The 20418-nt window shown below is 39.4% G+C and overlaps 1 protein-coding gene across 1 annotated transcript in view; it reads left to right on the forward strand.

Annotated features, from left to right (window-relative positions):
* The window catches only part of HECW1 (HECT, C2 and WW domain containing E3 ubiquitin protein ligase 1), a 269616-nt gene that overhangs the window by 121655 nt on the left and 127543 nt on the right, over nucleotides 1-20418 (forward strand). Inside the window, exon 4 of the mRNA XM_026075287.1 lies at nucleotides 18247-18341. Coding sequence (XP_025931072.1) covers nucleotides 18247-18341 — 95 coding nt within the window. The remainder of the gene's footprint in view (nucleotides 1-18246; nucleotides 18342-20418) is intronic.

Consider the following 20418-nt stretch of genomic DNA (forward strand, 5'->3'; position numbering starts at 1 on the left):
GCAATAAAATGCTGAATAATATCTCTGTGACATGCACGAATAATTTAGCTAATTAAGTGTATTAGGTGCTGTGGAGTATAAATCCAATTGCTAGTGCATTTAGCAGATTTTTTTCTGTAATTAGATATTTTCAAACAGAAACAGTATAGCAGCTTTAGAAACATTTTGGAGAAGGGCAGCAGGATTGAGTGATGTGTGGGTGTGAAAGGAAAGGATTACAGCTCAGGAGACTATTTCTTTTGTAAGGAAAATAAGAGGTACATGTGGTCTCGGTGCATTGAAATCAATGGGAGTTTTTCTGTTAGCTTTAACAAGAGATAGATCAGGCTTTGGATAGCTAATATGGAACAGATCCTAGAAGACATTTAAAAAAAAAATTAAACATAAAATTTGTAAGCAGTTTTTGTTATGCTGTGGACTAAAAATTACTTATTCCTTCAAAACACTTTCATTTTAGAAGCTGTAACTTGTCAAGGCCGACATAAAGATTCTTGCACATTGGTATCTGACTCAAAGGAGCATCTGCCAGCCATCCCTGAGGTCGTGACACTGGTGTTACAGTAGGTGTATTCTGTAAGCCAACAAGAAGGGGAATGTTGGGGATACATTTACCTCTTCTAGAGTCTTAATGGGACATTCAGCAGCTGGATGTTCATGACTGCATTACACAAGTGGACAATATATATTTGCATATGCTTTCTCTGACAGACCAACTTGACACTGTAAAAATGAATGTCTTATGCTTTCCTTCTGCTACGAGGTAGATTTGATCTTTGTATATCCTCCTAGATCATCTGAGACTTCAGATCTGGAATATGCATGTGTCAGTAAGGGATGCTTATTTGAAAACAGGAAGCTGGATGTGTTGCTGGATGTGTTGCGTGTATTAGCTAGTACAGATCCCTTAGTTTATGTAAGGTGATGTCAGTTCACAGCAGATAAGAATTTCGGGATTTTGTTTTCAGACTAAAAATTCCCAGAAGAAATAGATGAAAAAGCCCTGCAAATAAACCTATTTCAAACCTGTTCTGGAATTCACTATCCCTCCTTTTAAAATAAAAAATATCAAATTAGTAGGGCACCTAGTTCTGCTCCTATGCTCTCAAAACTTCATTCATGGTTTGTTTTTTTGTCCTTTCTTTTTCTGCTCTTAACACTATATTGAAAATGACAGATTTACTGATGGTGGTTAATAAGAAAGATACTTTAAAAATCATTTATAGTGGGKTTTTTTTAGATGCTTTTTGACCTGGTAAGTGAACTAAAAAAAGTTACCTATAAATACTTTTGCAAAATCACCTTCTTGGCAGTGTGTTTTGTGCTTGAAACATATAAGGTGACAAATCATGACGATTGGATGGGAGGTGCAGGGGATGCCTGAGCATCTGAACAAATGGTACTGATTTCAAAAGGCTATTGTAAGCAGGCAACAGTTCCCCTGAAGTTGGTGAAACCCAAACAGATGATCTAAAAAAACCTGTGTTTGGTTAATGCATCTGCAATACATTATATAGTAAGGACAGATGGGGTTTGTCTAGCTGTGTGCCTGTTACTGTTATCATTGCATTAATTGTAAACTACCATTTACATTCCAAAAGAGCTCCCTTCCATATTGACAGTCGTTTCCATCCCAGTGCTCTCCATGTGTTGGCTCTAGGCATCTACAGCCAGTCAGTTAGACCAGTAACTTTCAGTCTTGCTTTCCAGTCCTCCCTTGATTGCTGGGCAAGGTGCCAAATACAGTGCTTCATTGAATGCCATATTCTGGCAGTGGGATTTATAATATCAGGGGTGACAGGGTCGCAGTCCAGGAACTTTTAAAGCACAAAGCTGTCTGTGATTGAAGGGGAAATAGGTGTGGGAGATATCTAACCAAACAAGTGCTTTAAAAAGTTCTGGAATGTACGTTTCAATTTTAGTGTGACCTGATTGATTTCAGCCTAAGTAATAAGTAAACTTAAATCCTCTGATAACCTACTCAGTCCAGTCCCTTCAAGTCAGCATGGAAGTATGCATGGAGTGCCTCGCCTCTACAGAGATAGATTCACCAAATGCCAACATATACCTGTTGGGATTTTAACTATTACTGGGTTTTTATGCTGCTCCCAGATGCTAATTAGTTTTGTTGGGGTTGATTCTGAATGTAATCATGAGCATTGCACTATGAGAGACAGTGGTTTTCTTCTGTGACAGAATAACCCCATTATTATTAAAACTGGTTTATGAAAGGACCAGCAAACACTCATATCCTTCTCTCCTTCAGCTTGGGTTGAAGGAAGTATCATTCCCCTCATTTTACAGAGGAGAATGTAAGTCAGGAAAGGGTGAAATTACTTCTACAGCAGGTCGGTGGCAGAGGTTAGACAGACTTATTTCTGGAAAACAGTATTTTAAAAGTAGCCTAGGTTATCTGCAAGCTGCACTGTGCAGTCATCCCAGTGTGTGTTGACACATAACAGCTGTTAGATCTTGCTCAAGCTATTTGATGATTTGCATTAGGTTTCCTTTTCACAGTACAGCAAATTCCGTGGGGGTTGAGAGTGCTCAGGTTTGAGACCTGAGCCTTTATGAAAAAAAAAAAAAAAAGTTGTTTCCTGTCCATAACTTCTTTGTGTGACTGCTACAGTTTCAGCTTGGATGGGCTTGAGCAAGTTGAGAGTTGCTTTTGTCAGGACAGCAGCTCTGGAGGCTTGCAAATGTCAGTGCCAGCCAATGGAACGTACATCTGTGACTTGCACTGTGGGTCCAAGCAATAAAGTGTGAAGCTAGAGAAAATGCAATAGCCACCTGACAGAGATCCTCAAATGACTGACATACTGGCATTTGGATACTTTTTCCTCAATAGGAACTAACAATGATGTGAAGGCCATTTTTTTTACAATCCCCAAGTGTATATTTTGATATATTTTACTATAGAATAAACCTTTCTGACTTGGCAGTACCTTGTTCAGGCTGCTTATGATTCTTTGTCCCATTGCTTATTTAAACATAGTATATCCATTTCTTATTATTCCAGTATGTGTCCTAAGATGTTCATTTTTACATACTATAAGGTCATATGGAGTTTCAAATTGAGCATCTGATTCATAGTAATTTCTCCCCACAGTTCGATATCTTTATTGCACTTAAAAACAAAGTACACTCATCCAAAGCTCTCATCATTAGATTCACTGGTCTTTTTACAGTCAGGATATTTTATCTTGCCTCCCAACTTAATTTGACCCATGTGTAGCCTGTTCTTTTGGAGCTAGTAGGTGACTTTGGAATTGCTGGTTTTCCAAAGTGACGTTTCATACTAGACTACAGCAGTTTTCTTCCCTAATTATTACATTGCAAATAAATGGTGAAAAGAAGTAAGTATTCAAAAAGAAAAAAGTAGTCACAACAGGAGATTGCAGAGAGAGAGCTAAGGTGAGAAATAATAACAGGTATAATACTTTTTCCTTAGCAGCTTTTTGATCTTTTTTGTCTTGATAGCTTGTCCTTTAAGTATTATAAATTCCTGTGGAAATTGACAGTAGGGACCATAGCAGTGGCAGCTAATCAAAATGGCCTTGTGAACAGCGTTTTCTGGATGGGTGAACAGCCACGTGTGGGCCATCTCAAGCCAGAATGTAAGTAGTCATTCACTGTCATGGGACTCAACCAAAAGCAAGTTACCTGCTTTCTGCTTCTACAATCAAAATTGCAAAGTGAATCACAAAAGTCAAAGTATGCTTCTTGTAGAAGATTACTTTAGGGGCAAACATCAGAAGAGCAGCAGTGTTTGATGGGCCCCTCCTCGTCTTTGTAAAAAGAGAGCAGAGAGGCTCAGTATTATGTTCCAATCTTCCCTATGGTTTGGAATCCAACTACAGTCAAAAGCAGAAGTCCAGTTCATGGTTCCTACTAAAATATAGCAAAGCTCTAATGAATATCTTCAAGAGGTTCTTACCGTTCTTCAGAAAACATCAGATGGATTTTTAAATCCAAACCTAAAATCCAGTGTTAATGCTCACCCTACATCTTTCTATGTTGATTCAGATCCTGAGCCCTCCATACTTTCCATCATGAGATGTTCTTTCTCTTTGACATCTTGAACAGAACTCGATGTCACCTCTGTAGGCAGAAATTCCCATGAATTGCTTCCCTATAAAGGAGTTTCATGTAAAGCCTTGTAGGACCACGCTCACTGTTTCTACATAGTCTGTCACTATACACAGACCATATAATGTCTGTAGCAATAGACAGACACTGGCATTGGTTAGATGCAAATATATGAAAATGTACAGAGAGCACAATCACAGTTTCTAGGAAAGAAATTTCCCTTTACTGCCAAATGCAGAAGTGAGCAATGCTGGGGAAAGAATGGTCTGTGACACTCGTACAAGGAGTGATGGAGGCACTGYTAAAGGATTCTTCTGTCCCTGGGGCTTACTGTGGCTCCTCTTTCCTTTTTGTCCCTGGAAAAGGAGGTGGTGGCAACGCACAATATCATGTAAAGCAGTGGTGATTCTGAAACTCGCACTGCGTGGGCCACAGTCGGACAGTATGTGAGCTGATATTGAAATAGAAACCATGATAATGAGGCTGATTAGAGTACGTGAAGCGAGAATGCCAAGGGCTTTTCTCTTCAAGATGTTTAGTATGCTGGCTATTGGCATTTCAGATCCTCTGATCTGGGGAGATTGCACAGGCCCAGAGAAAGAAGGGACCTGCAAAGGGGCTGTGTGTCAGTACACAACTCTGGGGTCTCCAATGTGTCCCAAGGTAACCTGGGCTTTGGGTTTATTTTTCCATTTACCAGTCCTCAATGGAAAAAGTAAATCTGGATAAACCTGCATCTGCCACACGCATCCCTGTTGGGTTTATTAGCAATAAACTGGAGAGGAATTTTAGCAACACTGTTTTAAAAGGGTAAGGCCAACATTTTATCCATTATACCCAGATGTAGCACTGTGTTTACAAAGGCATTACACCGATGGGGTTTCACCAGCCTGCAGTGTGGCTCATGAATCCTTGTGAAAACTTGTTCTCTGCCTGCAGTTTCTCAGCAAATAGAAGGATCATAGCCCCACTGTTCTTAAACAAAGGATTTATAAGACTAAAGAAGAGAGGAAAAACATACCTTAGCAGTATAGCTGACATGCAGTTTTAATTCAAAAATGCTTCTGAGTGGGCAAATCCAATTAATTATAAGTGTTTTGGATGTGTAAACAAGAGAACGTCTCTCTGTTGTGAAGACATAGAAGTCTGTTTTCCTTTGATTAATTAATGCTTACAGGACTTACACAGGTAAATCTTTGGTACAGTGAGAAGAGACTAGATCTCTAAGAATGCAGTTTTTTGCAATAACTGAACTTCAGGGAATTTTGGTCATTGCAAGGCTGTTCATCTCATACCTGTATTTAATAGTGTAACAAATATTTAGTGATAGAATTTATATATTGTTGTCTGCTATTCATTGTGGCAAAGAAGGAAAAAGGTAATATGAAAATGAACAAAATGTTCACAAGATGGTAACATGAATACAGGAACCCATGTGCCAAAGATTTCAGTCTCCACTGTGCTACAGCATTTTTGTGCTATACCTGCCTTTGTGTTCAGAAGAGTTACAGTGGCAAAATACAGGTGCAACTATCCTTTTTTTCCCCCTCATAACGTGTAAACTTAAGTGCCCTGCAAATAAGACCAATCAATCCTGAGGAGAAAGCAGAGGTGCAGGCCTTTCTTTGGGCTGCTCCCTCATACATTCTTTGCCACTAACCTTTTAAGTCTAGTACCTAGAATACTTGCCTTCTTTTTTGTCTTCCAGATTTTGTAAATAATTCTCTTCTGTTCCTGTTGTGGTAGAGCTAGGAAAGCCCAGAGTTTGAATTGTAATAGTTGCCTCCGTGTTCTTGGGATATATAACATATTATCAGTTGTCTAAAGGAGTATCACAACACCTCTTATTCTTTTCTGTGCTTGGGGCTAGTAACAGATGCCTACTGAGAACTACTGTGAGCTCTTAATATAATCTAAAGTAGCATTTTGCTTTTGTCTTTTACTTTTGTATTCGGGTGTTTGTACTATGACAGCACTTGAACAGTCTTTGTTGTATGGTAACATGATGTGTAATTCTCTTAATCAGCCCAAATTGCTTTTAAATGTAATGGTTAGAAACAGCAGCAACAAACAATAATGTACTACCGTAGTGGGTAACTGAAAGAATTTGAGCACTAGGAAGCTGCTTCTGCAAGCATTTGGAATTCTCATTCAGCCATCTTCTCAAATTGACCACTTCTTGCTTTGTTGTCATGGAAATATTAGGCTAAAAATATCTTGAGACGTGCAGTGGAATGTGTGCATACTGATTCTGAAGTGCGATAAGTGTATTAAAAAAGAAAAGCGGCCCCTATTATGATATTGTGAGTAATAGTTCTAAGCTCCTGATATTCTCCTTTGCATCCAAATGCAAAGGGTTTTTATGTAGGTAATATTCACACCTTGTTGCCCAAGGACTTAATTGCAAGACTGTCTTTGTGGAAAGTGAGCTGCATGGCACATGCTTACTGACTGTAGTTAGCTCCCAGTTGGAGTTACACTGTGAGTTTTAATATTGCATATTGTGGCTGCTAAACACAAAGAAACTAATGTTGTAAAGCATTCTTATAGCAACCAGAGAGAGCTTAGCACTTGAAAACATGAAAAGATTGGGCTTATGACCTGGAGAGTTTGCAGAGGAACCAGAGAATGGATGTGACGTGCTGGAGGAATGGTGAAGTCCACAGTTATTTAGTTTTGGCACAGATGTCTCTTGAAAGGTGATTTTCTTGGGGAGGAAAAATAAAACTGACTCATGGTAATATTATTCAGTTTCTAACTTCAAATGCACTTGTGCTTGTTAGACATATGTGATTAAAGGCCAGCTCAAGAAATACTGGAGAAAGTGTCTTGAATAAAACTGTTGCTGATGTAAACAAAAGTATGAATCCTCCCTAATTCCAGTGTAGAGAACTTAGCCTGGCTTTGGAATTGCAAGATGTCCCTTTTTATGCTGCCATCTCCCTTCGCCAAGTAGACAACAGGATAAAGTCATGGCTTACACCCTCCAGTGTACTAATCAGTTAGTACAAGGATGACGTGATTTTCTGCTTGTATAAATCAGCAGAAATGCCAAGTCCACCCATGTTTCCGGATCAAGAGGAAGAAAAAAGTATTGTGACATAGAGGGGTGCATTTGAGGCACTTTGCTTCCCAGGGCTACTTCTGAAGTTTATACATTATCTCTTGCTCAAGGCTGTGCCTAAAGGCATAATCCAGCCATATGTGTTTTAATTAAGACTTTAAACTACCGGTGCCCTGATAAAAGCAAGGAGTTGATAGCTCACAGATTAATGCTCTAGGAGACAATTAACTTGAGACAGACATAATACCTGGAAGCCTGAAGAATATTGCATTGCAGCAGGGACAGGCAAGAAGGGCTTGCGTCATCTGGTCCATCTCAGTGCCTGTAAATGGGAAGGAGAGGAGAGTCTCTAGCTTTGTCTGTTCTTCCTTTTTTAGGTAGCTTTTAGCTATCTTATAGTTTTGAGTTTACACCTTTATGTGTAGTCTCTGAACCACCTACCCACCACCTCTGCTGACACTCAGAACAAAGCTCAGGGATGTCAGTATTTCTATCTTTTTATTTTTCTGTGTATTTATATAGTGCTTTAATATACATTGGTGTAACTGAGAACAGAATTAGGCATTATACCTCTAGTACAAATTCTCCTCCTGAATATTGTTGGCAACTCTAATGTAGCTAAGAGGACAATTTGGTTCTAACATAGTGAAACAAATACTTTTCTGAGTGTGAGGTGATGCTCATTTCTAGTGTACTTGGAAGAGCCAGTCTAACTGTTAGTTGTTCTCTTTTTTCAGAGAACAAGTAGTTGCATGCATGTATGAAGTCCTAATAACCTATGAATTTAACTGACTGGTTGAGCAAAAAGGGGGGATTCAATTCACCCAACTAGACAGGAGAAGTAGTAGAGAAGATTATTTGAGAGTAATGTGTTAAAGTAACAAAAAAAGAACTGTGAATGCAGAGTTTCTTTCCTCTACTAATCTATTTTGATAACAAAATGCTGAGAGTGACTTGTAACTAAGAAAACAAGCAGTTTTAAGACAGAAATGCTATTTTAAAATTTAATCTTGTTGCATTTCAGAAGTTATTTTACATCATCTCTGTTGTAAATGGATTAACCATGTGTTTGATTTCTCCTGCAATATTGTTTTTCATGCAATGTATGTGAGTACTTACAATCAGAGAACAAACTTTAGGCATGGTTTCTGGTTATGATGGACTCAACTATCATACATTTACAAATGCTTTGATGATTTCCAGTTTTTCTCAGATAAATTGCTCACTTGCTAATGCTGATGATGAACAGCTCATCGTTAAGCTGATTTACATAAAAACATTATGCGTCGGCAGGCACCAGGATTTCATTAAACTCTTGATTTTACTGCAGCCCTTATAATTTGGTGTTTGCAATGACTAAAATGTCTCTCTCAAACATCTTTTCCTTCCCCTAATGAAAGACAGGTAAGTGATTACAAAAAAACCCACAAAAATCTCATTCACTCAGATTGGTGCCTATCAGTTCTTTCTTTATAACAATCCATAAAGGGAGCACAGATAGATATCACTGCTGGGTTTGACTGTAATTACATACAAGTCTTGCCTGTTTTGGGCTGGATTCTGCTATCTTTATGAATATGGAGCAAATAGTTCTGTTGATTTCAACAGGATGAGAGATGACTCAGTGCCAGCCAAAAAAGGCTGAGTCTTTTTTTCCCCAGCTCACATTTCTGCAGATAATTTTAGGAGAAAATGGTTATTTTCAAGGACGTGAGCTGTCTGAACAAACTAATTTCCAGTCCCATTGCTCACGTTAAACAATAAAACTTGTGAAGTGGGTAATAGTCTGAAAATATGCCCCACTGCAAACCGTATGTTTTCTTTCATCTACATAAGGGCTAAAACACCTTTTTTATTAAAGATATTTAGCATCTTTAGCTACTGGCTCAGCAGTAGCACTCTTCCACTGACCTTTCCTGTAGTGAGAAGCTGTGGAAATTTTGCCTTACTCAGCTCTGCCTCAACTCTAGTTGCTGATCTAAATGCCAGACTTACCAGGAGCTTTGGTGCTACAGACACTTGTCTGTGGCGAACTGGGCTTTCACAAGGGCCGCTGGATGGTTGTGAAATTTGAATGAGTCCAACCCTGCCAGTCCGGAGAGAGCCTGAACCAGCAGCCTGACAGTAAATCCCATTGTCACTGCCCTATGGTTGCCTAGTTGTGAGCTTGAATACAAGTCCCTCAGTACACACGTTTAGTTCCCACTGTGAGGGCAGCTGGCAGTGCCCATCTCTGCTGGCAGGCCTGGAATGGTAGATACTCTGCTACCTGTTCTCCCAAGCTCCTGCTCTACTTAGTGCCTGTGATCACTACAAATCACAGTTTTTCTCTTCCCCATCCTACCTGTTTTTGTCCTGGTTTCTGCCTCCCCACTACAAGCTCCTAAAACCCCTGGCTGCTTTCATCTCTTCCTTCAAAAAAGGCAGCTCTGCAGTGGATCTGTATTTTCTTCAGCCATGCTACTTGGCACCGTGGGGAGATACCTGGAGAGACAGTTGTCCTGCTCTTCAGAGAGATGCCCAGACGTGGCACAGCCTGAAAGAGCTTAGATCTGCATTGCAGAAAAAGTCTTTCTTAGCACCAGTCTGGAACATGCTCAGCACAGATAGGATTTCCTGGGTGTTTAGATGGTAAAATCAAAGAAGTTTCAAAACGAGCATATCAAACTGAATTTTTTGCAGAGGCTTATAAGTTAGCTGAATCTTAATGTGTTTTTACAGAAACAGCAAGAGATATGTGCTTAGTACAGAGACTGCTGCTCCAAATTAACATGGGGGGGGGCGGTGAAAGAAAAGCTCATCAGAAATCTTTAAAATATGTGTTTTTCCTTACCCTCACAGCTACAAGTTTCTGGATGAAATTTTCTTGGTGCATATCTATGTAGACTTGAGGCAGACATCCAGCATGCAAAATTTTGTTCCAAGTGTATAATGCTAGAGAAATGTATAAGCAACCAAAACTAGGGTTTGTAATGGAAAATGTCAAGCAACTTTAATAATCAGCAATGCTAGCAGTCCTGCCTATAATAAGAAATTCATACAAGTGCTGGAAATGAATGTATAAACATGCATCCAGTCCAGCCACTAGCATTCACATGGGTTACTCTTCAATAATAAATCTTGTCAACAGGATAGCTTTTTATGAGGGAAGTACATAAGCAATAGCCTCTCAAAATTAGATCTATACATTCTTCCTGAAAAATACGTTACAGAGACACTTCGTTATATTTCTTCGTTAATAGGAACTCCTGGATGCTCTTATGTTCATGAGGCACAATGAGAGGCAGGTAGCAAAATAGTGTGGTTTTGCCTTGCTTGCACTCAGGAGTCTAAAGCTGAAAAATTCCTGAATAACAACAATTAATCACAGTGCAGTCATGACCAAGCAGATCTGTATCACTGCGCGTCAACAGCATAGTAATAGAGGTGGGTTGTATATAGCTAGATCCAGAATGAATCTACTATGGAGCATGTGACACTGAGGGCTCAAGCAATTTAAGCTAGGACAGAGGAGACTGGCCCGCTGTGTACAAGGAGTTTGTTGTTACCCATTAGTCATTAGTGTACTCGCTTACTGTACTACTCTGTTGGTTATTGGAGGCAGGTAGCTTCTGAATCAAATTATCAAGCACAGGAAATAAAACTGAAAGTCAATAGTAAAGAGCATCCGCAGATCACAAATAACAACAGAACAAAGAATCAATAATACAGTAAATGATAATAATCAGCACTTTATTATGAAGGGAGGTATAACTCTAGCTCTGAACGTGCAACGCTTTTGAAGCCATAGCAGTCTGTGGTGACACCAGGAAGGAAAACTCTGAAGATGAAACAAAACTATGGTTGGTTAATTTGTCTTTCAAGTACCAGTTACAACTACATGTACTCGAATACATTATGTATTATTGCAGAGTTTCAGTGCAGGATAGAGGTAAGGTTATTTTTATGATCTAATTGTGTATTTCTGTATCTTGTCAAGTTTGGATTTTTTGGCTTAAACTTAGTCTTGATAGTAAGTTTTCTGGTTTTTTATACTGCTTGCTTTTGGGATAATTATAGCTTTCTTGCAAAAGTTTATGCCTAAAATTATTGATACATATTTCAATCTTAATTCTGCCTCCAGGTACCTTTTTATTTCTTGCCTGGAAGCATTATAATAATTTGAAAGTTGAGATTTTAAAATCTTGTATCTTACAGTTTCTCAAAAAAAAAAAAAAGCTTTTTTTCTGACAGTCTGTGTGTGTGCATGTTCATGTGTGTTTGTGTGCATGTCCATCCTGGAACAGGGCAGCAGGGCAGGGAAAAAGTTGTTAGAAGATTGGAAGAAATTCTGCAACTGGTATTAAAGGCAGTCATCTGTGCAGACCTGATTGTTTTTTTTAAACAATTAATTGTCTAAAAATTGGCATACCTTACAGAGACCATAGGCAGTTGTGATACTAAACATATTTGTGAGCAGGTGCAATTTACAGCCTAAGGAAATACACAGTCCATAGGTTGTTGAGTAGCAGACCAGCTTGAAGGCTGTATGTCACCATTGCATATGGGATGGGCAACTCCTGGAACATGCAGTTTTTGTGATACAGCACAAGGAATACGAGCCAAGGAAGTAAATTTCTGAAGTAGGTTGTTTGCATACAGCAGCAACAGACGCAGTAGCATGTCTCATTGCTGTCCTAGGGTGCATTGCTGCTCTGAATACAAACCAGATCTGCTAGTAGTAACTTTACCTTGTATCTTCAATATGCATCTTAACTCTTTGCTGTTAGGGTATGTACGTTCCCATGAGAAACTATCCAAATTATCTAAAGCCTGTTGATGTTTAGGGAGAGGCTCCTGCAAATTCAGTATTGGATTTGGACTTCTGGGGTTCCACAGCTTACCTGCTCTTTCTATACTTTCAGCAGTATTCAAAACTAGGATTTGGGTGCCGTAGGCAGGCAGTAGCAGGCTGAGGAAGCTGTGGTCAGGCACCAGAGGAGGACAGAACGTACACCTGCGTGCTGGGTTTCATGGGTAGCTGCTGATACAGCTCCTAGGTTCTGTTCCGTGCTCAGTGAAGGAACACTTTTAATGAGAGATTACTGCTTCTTCTTTCTTCCTTAGGTTTGACTTTTTTACTCTCTCCCCCTCTGCCTGTTCTTGTCTTGTCTCTTTTCCCTTGCTTTCTTCTACCCATTTTCTCACTTAGTCCTAGACTTCCCCCCCTTCCTGTCCCACTCTTTGCTCAGTGCCTCTCTTCTAATCTCAGTCCTATTCTTCCCTCAACTTTTATGCCAGTGTCCTCGCCTACTGAATTACAGTTCTGCAACTTGTCATCAGATCTACCTCTGTCTCTCATCTAATCTCTCTCTGTCTTGAATTCCCACAATAGTTCCTTGTCTTATTCTTTTTCACATGCCAATCCTGGTTTCCCCATTGCRTTCAATCACAGTTCTACCCTGCACTGACTCCCTGACCCCACTACTCTCTCCACTCGGAGATCACTGTTGCTACTGTAATTCAAGATGGTGCTGTTGCAATCTGATTATAGACTGTATCATATGTTTGTATTCTCCACTTCTGGGTCTTCTCTAAGAACGACTTTGATTCAAAACTTAATTGCTTCCCTTCTCTGTTTTGGTTCACTTGTTTCCACCTGCTTACCATGGACAGCTACCTTTTCAATTACTAATTTTTGACAGCTTTCATTTTTTATGCATGAAGTTTGCCCCAAAACAGCAACAACAGCTCTTTTAGTAATAGACAAAATTGATCACAAATGACTCAGTTTTGGAGACTGACATTTCTTCCCTAAGCGATTGTTCTGTGCTCAAAAATGCTTAGCTAAAGCCTAGTCACCTTAGCTATTTAATTGAAACAGAAAGTATCATGGGAGTAAATTACCACCAGATTGTTAAAGTGCCTCATGTATATAACATACTCCTATCAAACACCAACTGGCAAAGTGCACTGGTATTCCCTGTTTCCCCAAAGAATATCATTTAGTCTTTCCTTGAAATACCCTTTAGGAAGTTTTTTAACCTAACAAGCAAAACTGCTTAATGCTAACAGTGCTGCTATTTATATTTGAGAGAATAAATCAACCTTTTTAGTGAAAGCTAAGCTGCTGAGACCAGACTAGCCTTAGTAAGTGAGGAGTAGAGGATTATAAGGGCAAGTTAAAGTTTGAAAGAAAGAGGAGAGATTTAGGGTAATTTTGACAAACAGATCTAGAGGAATGAAGAAAGACAAGTAGGGAAGGAGGTATTTTCAAAGGAAAGAGTATAAAATAAGCCAAAAGAAGAGTAACTCTGACCCGAGGGCAGGAATGGGTGGGTGATGGGAACTAGGCAACCAGCTAGAGGCTTTCAGTCTTCAGTATCTCTAGCTGTAATTCATCAGCAGACCCTACTAGACCTTATTACTAAATTGAAGTGAGAGGAGGTAAGTATGCAAGGGCTTGGTGATTGTGGAAGCAGTGTAGAATATTACCAAGAAGAGTAATGTTCAGCTGGTAATTTTCCAGTTAGTTTGCAAAACTGATTTGGTAACTCAGATAATTCAGACCTTTGACAGAGAGAGCATTTTCCATGGATTGGATATTTTTTCCTGTGAGAGGGATGAAACTCCATGACAGAGGAATTCTCTGGCAATACTCAGACTTCTCAAGGCTTTTCTTTGAACCAGGTGTGATCTCAGTGGTGTCTGGGGAAAGGCTATGTCACCGCTCCTTCACCCTTCTCCAGGACTGCTCTGTCTATGTGGAATTTCAGGTTAATAGCATACAGTGGTGGTTGTGGGCTGTGGTGTGGGTGTAAGGAGGGAAACAGAATCCCTTCTCCTGTCATTTGGCTCTAATTACCTTGCTGTACCCTGTCTTGGAGGCCTGCATCTGTGGTAATTACTCCAGCGGATCCAAGTGTACAACTGGAGTCTGTTTTGTTTATATCAGCGCAGTGGAAGGCAGTACAATGGCATGGCGTAATGGAGATACCAGGCCTAGTGTAAGGGGAATACAATACTGTTTTTTTCTTGACCCATGAAAGCTGCCAGGTAGTTTGGTAGTTGTCATGGGCACGAGGATTTCTGAGCATCTTTAGACATATCTCTTGGAGGATTTACCAATCTAGCTGCTGTTTATGCTAATTGAAAGGAGCATTTAACTTTGTTATATTATTACTTTAACATTGCAACTTCATCACCTGATCCAGTGAACTGTTACTTATAATTACTGAGATAAAAATAATGATGGCAAATATTCATTTATAGTGGAGATTAACTGGATGACACCTACTCCTGACCTGTGCACTGCACAATGCAGTGAGGGTGACAGGACAGAGTTAAATGGTCTCCTTTATTCCAGAACAAGCTAATCTACAAGACTATAAAGCAAACAGCCATTATACCTGCATATTATGTACTAGTGCCAGCTGGCTAATATTCAGGATAATTCATGTTATCACCTTGCATTTATTTTATATGCTTTCAATTCATCTGCAGAGGCAGTGGTACCAAGCCAGTGAATGTCTGCATCTGGTTTGGAAAAGCCTCTTTCAGAGATACTTCAGAAATACAAGAGCAATCTTTGGAGGGATTAAAATGTTAGGACTCTGCTGAAATGAAAAAGAAGGCACCAACCATGTTATTTGGAAAGAATGGCTCCCAGCCGAAAAAACTCGACTAGGGCTTAGGTGATATTTTTGTAAATAAAAATGCCATATGTAACTTTCCATATGTTGGAAGTTGTTAAAGTTTTACCTAGAAACCAGAATGAATATCCTTGAATCCAGTGAGAATAGCCATTTTCCTAATATTTCCAATCTGAAAAAAATCTGGGAAAAAGGAAGAAAGATCAGGAAAAAAGAAAGCAGTATTCTCCTGATGTTTCCAGAGAAATGTCTCAAGCTAGAGCATAGCCTTTTTGCCATCAGACCTGCTGACTGAATGAACCTTTGACATTTGTAACTCACCATTACAGATATCGTTTTATGAGTAACTCCTCCTCTGCCACCATTTTGAATTGGATGTGGCACTTGCATCTTGAGTGCCTTCTTTTCACTTTGCATCTGTATTTAGACAATCTGCTTGAAAATTGAGTTAATAATAATAATTGTGTGAAACTGAGAATAGAGGAATCTTCAATACTCATGTGGTTATTTATTATCTTAGTAATTTTTTATCCTTGAAATTAATGCTAATGTCCAGAATGTCTCCATAAAGATATACTCCTTCCTTTTTCTGTCCTCTCTTTTTAATATTTTTGGTGTAATTAAATAGATTCTTTTAAAATGTAGTGTCCCCACATACATGGTAACTGATTTCCTAGTTGTCAACCTGAGGCTAGATTTCCTGCTGAAATCTGAATGCCTGAACATTGTCATACAGGCTACTAACAGAAGTTATATTTTATTAACTACATAAGTTAATAAAAAACCTTTTCTTTATTCCAGCTCTAGATGTTCCATACAAACTGTAGCTGAAAAATCTCCAGGGGAGAAGAAAATTAAAATTTGAATAATTGGTGAGAACTGTGTTTTACAGCTATTGTTGATATCATCAACTTTTACTGTCTGCTCAGTAAGTAAATGGTTTAGGTGCTGAGCTGTTAAAAGTCCTGTAGAGAAAATTGCAACATGAAAATTCAATCTGGACTTGCAGTTTTTCAGTGCAAAAAGCTCCTCCAGCTTTGCTGCTGCCAAAAGGAAACAACTGCTGCCCCTGGATACAACAAAGGTGTCACTTGTTCAGCTTCACTGCCAGTTTAACTTCTGTTTCAATGATCAGCCCTGGGCTCTTTAACCCTCAAAACTGCAAAATTGTCCTCTTAAAGCTACTGCTCTCCTGGGTGCGACTATGCATGTGGTCATCTCCAAGTGCTGGAGTAATTCTGTTGAATTTGCAGGAGTGCATTTTGGGGATAGTTGTTAATTAAATGTAGTGGTACCCAACCCTGCACCACGGATGAGCCACAAAGCCCCTTGTGGAGGGACTCAAGGACTGTGTAGCCCACTCCACTTTTTGTGAAGTACAAGGGATACACATCTGCATGTATAATGGGAGATACCTATATTTTCATTGTGTGAGAAGAAATGTAAGTCCAGTCATCTGGTGAAGAATGAGCTGTGGAGTTGGAAAATATGGTGGCAAATTAATTGTTCTGGCTCTGGTTCTAGTCAATAGTTTGGATGTCCCTGATGTCAGGGAGGAGTGCTAAGAAGTGACCTGGAAATTTGAAGCAGTTGAACTACTTAGGATCATAAACTCCTTGGTTTTCAGGGAGAACTAAACTTATCGGTGCCTGAGTCACATTTGAATATGAAAAAACTCTAAGCTCCTCAACTGTTTTGTCTTTTAAAAAATAAATTAGAGTTTATTTTCCTTTTTGTGTTTCTGTATATCTGTAAGAATCAGGGTAAACAATTTAGGCCTGCATTTTTAAGGGCCCCCACCGTTTTTCATGTCCCCACATTTTGGTCCTACCTGGGGCACTGAGTAGCTGTTGCTTGGATCTACCTAAGGACAGATCACAGCATGGAGGTCTGGGCCAAGGTCCCAGCTCTTGATGTTACATAATCATCTGTCACAACTGCACTGATTTCAGCTACTGTGTTACTAGCATTAAAACATGAATGCGCTTTGTGCACTGAAACATTGGCTTTCCTTTACTGTTTTCTTATGTAGGTGCTGTAGTTGCAGCGAGCATTGTAGTGGTACTGCAGGCAAAGGTTGCTGCGCTCCCCTGGGCCTCAGGGAAGGCAGCAGCTGCAAAGTACCAAGGCAGCAAACACAAAGGTGGAAGGTAGTGGTGCAGAGCTAGACGTGGGCACTGTCCTGCCTACTGGTGTGCTAGAAAGCTTGAAACAATGTAATGACCTCAGTGATAGAGAAATCGGGCCTTACTCTGTACAACAGAACATATTTTACAGTATAATTGTAGAAGTGACTGTGCAAAGTAATTGTGCATGGGAGAAGTAGCAAGGTATTAAGGAAAAACTTGATTATGAAAGGCATGTTCAGATATCCTGTGGCGCTTCTGGAAATTTCCATGGCATTCCCCACTTAAAACTGCAAGATATGAGTGCTGTGTGCATTTAAATGGGCATTTTTCAGATCCCACAAACATATTCACTACATATATACAGTGCATACCTGCTGTATCCTGACTGTATCTGTGTACAAACCAACCCAGTTCACATCCTAGTTTTCTCTGGAAGAAAACTCAAGCCTGCAGGCAGGAAGGAAGCCAGGGTGTGCTCCACCAGGTCTAGGCAGGTAAGAGAGGAGAATTATGGAGCCTATTAGCAATTGATATCCATCTGTAATTAGGGACCAAGTCAGAGAAGCTGGCTGAAAATACCTTTCCTTCTTCCAGCTGACAATTTTGTGAGTTGTAAGGGCGCTATTGAACAAGAAGCTGATGGCGTTTCTTACATGTTTTGATACAGTCAAATGGATTTCTCATAATTAGTGTATTTATCTGAATGTCAGTTTAATTTGCAAACAGTAATGCTGCAAGTCCAAAATCATGGTTTTGCTTGTGTTCCTCATCAGATCCAAATCTTTAGAAGCCAGCAGAAATAGTCTAAGAAGAGATCTGGTGGTACTACACTGTTTTCGAACAATGCTTTAATGTAGTAATTGTCAGAGCAGTTAATCTGTTTTCTCTGATAAGGGCCAGAACAAAGTGACTCAGTGACACCCTTCAGTGAGCAATTATGCGATCATGCAGGCCTAAGAGAAGTTTCTAACTCTGTAAGTTAGTATTCGGTGTATCTGAACAGTAATGGTTTCTCTGTCTCAATTTTTTTCTTCTTCCTATTGTAACTAAAGGATGTTGATCATATATTCTGAGATCTGATGGTGATAACTGCTGCTCAGAGAAGGTTGGAGTTTAAACTCTTTTAAATCATAGGAACCAAGCTCTAAATTTCACTCTGGCAAAGTGAAAGAGGTGACAGGAGGTATTCTGTTGTGCCAATCAACCAGAGACAAACCACTCACAATTCAGCTACTTGCTAGCCTTTGGAACAAATCTGATTTTGCCTGTCCACTGCAACCAATCGTATAGTTTCTCCCTGGCAGTTTTTCTAATCCAGAATAATTCTCTTTTTTAGCTGAAACAAAGATCTGCTTCAAATACTACCATGGCGTGAGTGGGGCACTACGAGCCACAACCCCCAGTGTCACAGTGAAAAACAATGCGGCTCCTGTAAGTTATGCCAACCTTTTATTTTTTTCATAAATCTTCCCTACTGTCACTCTCCTATGCACTGCTTTCCCTACCTGCTCTGTATACCTTTATATTAAAATTGAACATAACATTTACTCTTAAATGAACTGCAGTACACAGGAATGGATAGCCTTTTTAGTTAGGACGTGGATTTATAGGCCAAAAGAACTTCGATTCAGTTCTCAACTTTGTCACAGGTAACCTTTGTGATTTTGGGCAAGTCCCATGTCCTACCTATATCCTCTTCTGTTAAATTATCTTCTCTGTACTGGGTGTTGTGAGACACAGCTGATATTACTAAAGGATTTGTGTTCCTTGGATTGCAAATACCATAAATGTCTGGGGAAGGAAGTTTATTTTACTGTTTGAAGGTGCGTTTTTCAAAATCGAGAAGTGAACTTTTTCATTGCCACCTTTGAGTTTCAGAATCAGCTATACTGTGACATGCTAACATCAGTGGTAAGGTGTGGGCATTTAGGCCCTGATCCAGCCACATACTGAAGATCATTTTTGATAGACTGAAGCTTCATTGAAAGCAATTTTGATTTACTAGAGCTTAAAACATCAAAAGGATCAAATGGCTCTTAAAAAGCTATATATCTTGCCTGGTTTTGGAAAATATAATCACCCTAAGAGTGAAATTTTTTTTAGAAGTCCAATGAGAGATTTGCTGATTTTCAAGATTGTCTAGCCTGATTGAGAGAGTTTCACTGGCCTGCCGGCTAATCTTGGCAGAGACCTGCATAAGCTAAGGAGTTTTAGTCCAGCCAGCTTTAGAAAAAGACTAGCTCAGATATTGTTTATCCTGGAAACTGAGTTCAGGAAAGGCTTGTCTTCTCTGTGAGTGTATCTAGGTTTCAGCAGATATCACTGAAGCTTAAATTTTAAAAGTTCTCTTTGCCCTCTTTTGAAGAGCTGGAATTCAGCAGCAGCTAGAAACTGAATGCTGGGTAGGAGCTGATGATGCATCTTTCAGGTATAAAAGGCATTCATGTCTCAATGATATGCTTTTGTCACATGCTGAAAGTGAGCCATTCACCGGTTTGGGGGCATACAGTGTTCTCTTCAGCTGTCTCCGGAGGCCTGATGTGACCTTGAATATTTTATGGCAAATCTGAAGTTTGTAGGATACTGAAAAGTACTTTGGAGTGAGTTGGCTTGGGGCTTGCCATTCATTTCCTGGTTGGCATCAATTTGGGGAGACCATCTATGTCACTGATTTGAGTCCCAGTCTTGCCTGCAAGATAAGTCAGCCAGCCAAAACAATAAATACCAATRGGCTGAGAGATTAGAATGATTCTTTTTATGATTCATATCTATGTCTCAGACTTGAGTTTGAACTGATTAAATAAATTTGACAGGTCTAGTGTGGAAGGACAACTGTTTCCTTATTAAATGTCAGCAGTATATTTTAAGTTAACACAAAAATGTCTGAAAGCCTGCACCTTTGGTTTAAATCTGTAATCTCCCAAAGTTCTTCATTTGTACATATGTGGGAAATAAACGGCCTTCAGCAGTCATTCATTTTTAGTGGAATAGAAGGACTTACCTTTAAAAGAAAAGTCCTCTTTGTCTAGTACTTGTAATCTTCATTRAGATTGGATGAGCAAAAGAAACTCCTATTATGACTGTCAACTGAGTATACTGTACATGACTGAAAAACAAAATATTATGAAAAGTAATGTCAGATAATAGTTTTCAATTTGAGGGTCAAAACAGTGTCCCTGGAAATAGCATTCTCTTCCTTTCCAGATAACAAAGACATCTACTCCTAATTTTTCTTGCCTTTCTACATCCCAGAATCGTATGTGTGCTTGTCCCAGTATCCTTTGCAGACATGGAGAGACCAGCAATATTGTAGATACATCATCAGTTTCTCTGTTGTTTTCTGTTCATTGTTTGCTGCATGACATAAATATTTGGTGCATGATAACACAAATGTTAAGCAATGAAGACAACAAAAGCAAAGGAATAGCAACAAGTTTATGCAGTATAAGCCTAGATGACCCTCCTGTATGAGTGCAAGAGAGAAAATTGCTGTAGATTGGAAAGCTCC

The sequence above is a fragment of the Apteryx rowi genome, unplaced genomic scaffold, assembly GCF_003343035.1.
Source record: "Apteryx rowi isolate R43461 unplaced genomic scaffold, aptRow1 scaffold_400, whole genome shotgun sequence".
Lineage (NCBI taxonomy): Eukaryota > Metazoa > Chordata > Aves > Apterygiformes > Apterygidae > Apteryx > Apteryx rowi.